General features: G+C 18.6%; 1 protein-coding gene across 1 annotated transcript; it reads right to left on the reverse strand.

Annotated features, from left to right (window-relative positions):
• On the reverse strand, positions 1-5,589 carry PGSY75_0622900 (putative transcription factor with AP2 domain(s); the record flags this gene model as incomplete). Its single annotated transcript, XM_018784806.1, has 1 exon — positions 1-5,589. A coding segment is annotated over one exon (5,589 nt), but the record flags the coding sequence as incomplete, so codon positions are not given.
• Between the last annotated feature and the right edge of the window lie 1,705 nt (positions 5,590-7,294).

Consider the following 7,294-nt stretch of genomic DNA (forward strand, 5'->3'; position numbering starts at 1 on the left):
ATCCTCATCACTTTTATATTTTTCTTCTTGTCTTTGTTGTAACTTATTTTTCTTTACAGCATTAATAAAATTTTTAATTAAATCGAAATTGTTCTTATCATACATTGCATGCGAGATATATTTTTTATGTTTTTTCTCAGATTCATCATTTGTATTTTTTTTTTCTTGATATAAATTATTTATTTGTAGATTTCTATTTGCTGACTTAGTTATATTATAATCATCATTATTAACATTAAAAAATTTATTTATATTATCATTACACTTGTTTATGTTTAATATATTTATTATATCATTTGTGTTATTATAATTAGCTTTATTATCATTTTTTTTTCTTCTTTTTTTTTCTTCCTTATGTAATACATCTTTTGTATTCATAATTTCTTTGACAATTTCATATATCATTTTTTCTTTATTATTATTAATGTCTTGATTACTACTTTCATATTTTTTTATTATTCTCTTGTAAATATTTATATCATTCATCATGGAATTTATTTTGCTACTATAATTGTTATTACAACTATTATGAGTATCTATATAATCATATGTACTAATATTATTCACACAAAAATTATTATTATTATTATTATTATTATTAATACTATTACTATTATTATTAATACTATTACTATTATTATTAATACTATTACTATTATTATTCCTATATATATTGTTTATTATATTATTTCCTAACATTTTATTCTTCTTTTGTTTCATATTATTATTGTAACTCCTGTCCATATTATTAGATGATGATCTTTTCATAGAACCTCCTGATGCATCCGTTATAATTTGATCCTTATTATTTCTCTTCATATATTCTCTAAATAAAATATCCACATATACCTTGTCTAAATGTTTTTTATTATCAAGTTTCATTTCCTTCATATCATCATTATACTCCCCTTTTAAATCTAAAATATTACTGTCATATTTGTCTTTAAATAACGTATGGAAGAAATCTGGGCTCTTTCTATTTTTTTTTAATATATAAGAAATGCTCATATCTTCATCCATTTCTTTTTTTTCATTATTATATAAAACACTAATTATATTATTATCATCACTGTCGTCGTTATTTCTAGTGGTGGAAGGCTTTTTACCATAGACATGTGAAAAGGATCTACTACACATATTATTATCGCTACTTAAAATTTCGTTCCTAAGTAATAAATGATTCCGTCCTAAACTAGGGCATGTAGACACGTTACTTATTTTTTTACAACTACTTTTATGTGTCATATTTTTTTTTAATTCATCAGATGATGCAGATAATAAATGTGAACTCTTATCAAAATTTGCTGGTAAATTTTGAAGATTCATATTTTTATCATTTTTTGTTTCCTCATTATTTAAATCATGAAGTCTATTATATACAGCATATAACATATTATCTTTAATATCTTTTTTTTTCTTTGTTTGATCAAACAATTTATGATAATCATCCATTTTAAATTTATCATTATTCTTATTTATATACATATTGCTCATAATATTTTCCTTGTTTAATAATTCAATGAAATTATCATTAATATTTGAATATCTTATTTTATTCATATTATTATTTTTATTTTTTATATATATAGACTTTTTTAATTCCGTAAGACAATTATTGACTGCCTTCAGATTTTCTTTAGTACATATATTTTCTGAGTTTATATTAAATAAATCATTTATATCATTTTTCTTAGAAAAAATATTTAATACATCACAATATGGGATCTTATTATGATTCTTTTTTTTCACATGATGATTATTAATAATAATATTTTTATTACTCCCATAAGTTATATTATCATCATCATTATTATTATTATTATTATTATTATTACTTTTACTTTTAATGTTATTTTCATCAGATAATATTAACAAATCTTTATTCTTTACATTCATATTATTGATGATATCATTATTTTTGTATTTATTTTGTATAATATTTCCTTTCATCATATTACGTTTAAAGAATTTAAGAAACATCTCTTTCTCTTTATCTATGCAAAAGGGAATACATTGTTCCTCCGATATATTATTATTATTATTATTATAATTAGTATCATTATTTTTTTCAAGACTTTTTAATTTCTTATTTATAATATAATCCTTCTTGTCACAAAATGGAAGATCCATATTATTTGTTTTTTTTTCTTCATCATCTTCATTTGATTTCCTTTTTTTCTTTCTTCCTCTCTTCTTGGTTGGTTTGATATTACCATCATAATTATAACTATAATGACTATCATCATTATTATTATTATTATTATTATTATCATTATTATTATCATCATTATTATTATCATTATTTTCATCATCATTATTATTATCATCATTATTATTATATTTAATATCATCGCTGCGCACCCTATTTATGCCAATATCCTTCTCACAATTTTTCATTTCACTTTCATAATTATGAATAATATTTTTTATCTTATTTAATAAATTAACATCCTTACAATTATTTAAAAGAAAATTGTTAATTTTATAAAGCCGTTCATAAAATTCATTATTCTTCATATTTTTACTAAACAATTTTTTTACTTTTTCTTCATCTAATGACATTGCTTTTTTCACTCTTTTCCCTTTTATTGACATTTTTTGTTCAAATATAAATTTGTCAACTTCCTTCTTATCGTCTGGAATATCTAATGATAATTTTTTTGGTTTCTTGGATGTTAATAATTGATGTAATCTATCTTCGTCTATGTCACATATACTAAGTCTCGACCTCTTAGTCTTTTCAGCTATCTGTTTGCCACATAAAATCCATCGTAACAAAAACAAAATTGATATCTTCTTACTATTCGAATATCCAAAATGTTTACAAGATATCGTTTTTAATCTCATACTACCTTTATATCTATATCGAACTCTAAATTCCTGATTATGTGGATGAAAGTGAGGTTGCCACATTGTATCTATTGCATCATAATTAATTTTTCTATTTTTTGGTGGTTTCATTTTTTTCTTATTTATCATATCAACATTTTTTGTATTATCATCTTCTTCATTTGTATCTAATATTTTATTATCTATCTTTTCTGTAAACGTGTTTCGTTCTGATAACACTTCTTCTTCACTTGATTCACCAAAACAAAATAATATATTACTATTTTTAAACTGTTCATATTGTAATATATATTTTTTTAAAAAGAAATTTATTTTAACATAGGTTTTATTTAATGTGATATTAATCTTAGATATATCCACATCTTCATTCTCAATTATATAATCTATATATTTCTGTACCTCCCTAATAGCATCTTCATCCCCATCAAAATTATAACTCAACTTTGTATTATTATCATAATGTTCATCCAACCGAAGACCATTTAAATGGTTATTTTCGTTTATCATATCACTTGGAGTATTATCATTGTCTTTATTTTTTATATGATATATATTAGAAATGTTCTCATCATTTATGTTGTCTAATTTTTTTTTTTTTCTTTTTTTTCGTACACTTTTATCTAATTGGCTATTCAACAATGTTTCATCATATATCATATGATGTTCATCATTCTTCTCATATTTTGTAATGTTCTTTTCTTCTGTAGCTTCCCTTATTTTGTTGGAATTCTCCAAAAAGTTATTTTGATATATTTCGGGTATGGAAATATTATGACTTGATAAATTATTTGATAAATTATTTGGTAATTCATTTGATAATTCATTTGGTAATTCATTTGGTAATTCTTTTGATAATTCATTTGATAATTCATTTGGTAATTCATTTGATAATTCATTTGATAATTCATTTGATAATTCATTTGATAAACCATTTGATAATTCATTTGATAAATCATTTGAATGGCTAGTTGGGCTATTATTATTAATAATATTATTATTATGTTCATAATTTTTATTTTTTATTAATTTTTTGATATTTTTCATTTTTATTTTATTCATACTATAAATACTATTATGTGCCATTTGATCATCTCTATTTTGAAATAATAATTGAGATATGCCTTGTTCTTTATTTTTGTCATTGATGTTTATGTTATTCTCTGATTTTTTGTCAAATATTAGTTCGGTGGAAAATTCTACCTTGCCGTTCAGATTTTTTTTTATAATTTTTTTTTTTTTTTTTTTTTTTTTGGCTGACTGGTCATCAGAAATGAAGCAAAATGTTACACGTTTTATATTTTGGCAGGATGTACTAGGATAAGTGATCATATTTTTTTTATAAGATGCATTCTCATTTTTATTATCATTATAATTAAAATATTCATTTGTATATTTATTAATATTATCATAACTTATATTATTGATTAGTGTTCGATAATCTTCACTATTTAATACATCATGTCCATTATAATCAAAAATATTATTTAAATTGTTAAGTTGTTCTTTGTTATTTGTATAATTATATGAAGATAATTTTTTTTTTAATATATTAAATTGTGTTGCATTTTTTAATTTAACACAATTACTATTAATATTACTATTAATATTACTATTACTATTAATATTAATATTTTTAGGATAAGGTCGATCCATATGTTTCATATAATTCTTATAAAAATAAAACATTTTATGCAAGGACAAATTCGTATTTAACATTTGGATGTTAGGAAATACATAATTTGGGTATTTATATAATGAGAAATGATATTTATATAATAATTTTACGAAATATTTTTTAAAATTATCTCTATTTATATTTTTTATATATTTATTATAATATATATTATATTTATTATATTTATTATATTTATTTTGTTTGTTAATATTATACATATTGTTATTTATTTTATTTGTATAGTTATACATTTTTTTATTTTCGATTGTATTATATATGTCGTCCAAGTGTTTATTAACTACATTATAATTATTTTGAACATTTGAATATTTATCAATTAATTGTTTTATATTACTATCATTCGTATCACTCTTATTGATATAATTTTTATTTAATATCCCCTTTTGTTGATATTTTGATTTTTTGATATATTTTTTTTTTTTTAAATTTTTTAAGTATATATATTTGTGCATAAATATAATATTGGAAGTATCCTTTTTGACACATGGGTTATTTTTATTATGATATATGCTGGATAGAGAAGATACCTTTTTTATATAAATGGATTGATCGATATGTTCATTATTATTCGACATGTCTTTATTCTTGAATATATCATATAAGCAATCTGTTTGTTTCTCTTTATAATTATTATATTGATAATAATTATTTTTTTTGGTATTTTCCATATTATCATTATTTTGATGATTATTTTTAAGATATGTTTTGTTCTTATTTATATATTTTTTTTGTATATTCACACAAATATTATTTATATTATTATTTTCATGATTATTATTATGATAATTAATATTATTAAAATCACAATTTATATAGGATATATCCGCTGAGTCTAACGTCGTGTCCTTTAAAGAATTCTCATTATTTGAATTCGCACATAAATTAGTTGGTGCCATAAAATTGTTTATATTATTATTATTATTATAATTATTATTATAATCATCATCCTCATCATTATCATGATGATTATTTTTTGAATTTACATTTTCATTTATTTCAATATTAGGTAACATCTGATTTAATGTATCTTCCTGAAGATTCATGTTCACACGGTCAGAACAATTATTAAATTTCTAATAAAATTTAAACGATACGAACAAAATAAAAGGTAAATGAATAAATATAAATAAATTAATATATATAAATTAATATATATAAATTAATATATATATATATATATATATATTTATTTATTTATATTTATTTTATGTCTCAGGGCTATACCTCAAGTGTGAATACATTCATTATGTGATCCATTTGATAAGCTATTTTTATTTACAAAATTTACAATTTTATTAAACAACATCGTATAAATATATATTTACAAAATAAAAAAAAAAATAATTCACTTAACGAATTACTTTATTTTATATATATATATATATTTAAACCTTTCAAAGGAATAAATATAAGAGAATAAAAGGAAAAAATGAAAAAACAAAAAAAATAATAAATAAATAAATAAATAAAAGAAGAAGTGTATTTATATATATCTATTTATACATCCTATGTATATAAATCCAATCAAAATAAAACACAAACATCAAAATGGAGAACATAATATATAAATATATATGATATTTTAACACATTACATAATATATCTTTTAAAGAGCCTTAAAGAAAAAACGTAAATACATAAAAAAATATATTTATATATATTATATATATATATATATTATATATATTTAAATGTACCATAAAAATATTTAAAAAAAATGAAAAAGAAAAAAAAAAAAATTAAAAGTAAAAGTAAAAAGGTGAAATATAATATAAGAATAATGCATATAAGTATTTATTAAATGAATTAAAATTATATGGGCACATATTAATTTTTCAAAAAAAAAAAAATAAAATATAAATAAAATAAATTATATAAATATATGATATATTACATATTTTATTTTATTGTATTAATATCTCAACTTATATATATATATTATATGTATATATAATAACCTTAATGGGCTCACACATTCATTGAAATGTATATTTTATTATATTGATATATGCACATATATGATTCATGTATATATAGATAAAATAAATATAATATATTAATAAACAATGGCTTCCCACCTATTCAAAAGAATATATAAATATATATATGTATATAATATAATATAATATATATATATATATATATATTAAATTGTATAATTTATTTAAAAGCTAATATTAAATTAAATGTATAATATATTAAAATGCAATAAGCAAAAAAAATATCCATATAATTTATATATTATGTATTTCTATGTATATATATATATATATATATATATATATATATATATATTTTTACTCTCAATATATATTTATACATATATATAGAATATAGGCATATTACATAGATATATATTTTTTAATAGTAAAAAAAATATATTCAAACATGAAGAAAATAAAATAAAACATAGAAAATATGTGAATTAAAAAAATTTATATTTATATACATGATAAATCATATAATATGACATAATTAAAGTAATATATATATATATATTATACATTGTAATTATATTTTAAAATTATTAAAAATTCTTATCATTATTAATTATAAAATAATTACTTATGTGTAAATATTAATGTTATTAATTTTATTATTACAAAATATTATTATGTTATTATTACTTTATTTTATTTTTTTGTCACATAATAGAGAACAAGTTATTATAATTAAATTATATATATATATATATATATATATATATATTAAAAACTAATAATTAAGATGTTGTCATAAAAAATATAT

The sequence above is a fragment of the Plasmodium gaboni genome, chromosome 6 (genome assembly GCF_001602025.1).
Source record: "Plasmodium gaboni strain SY75 chromosome 6, whole genome shotgun sequence".
NCBI lineage: Eukaryota > Apicomplexa > Aconoidasida > Haemosporida > Plasmodiidae > Plasmodium > Plasmodium gaboni.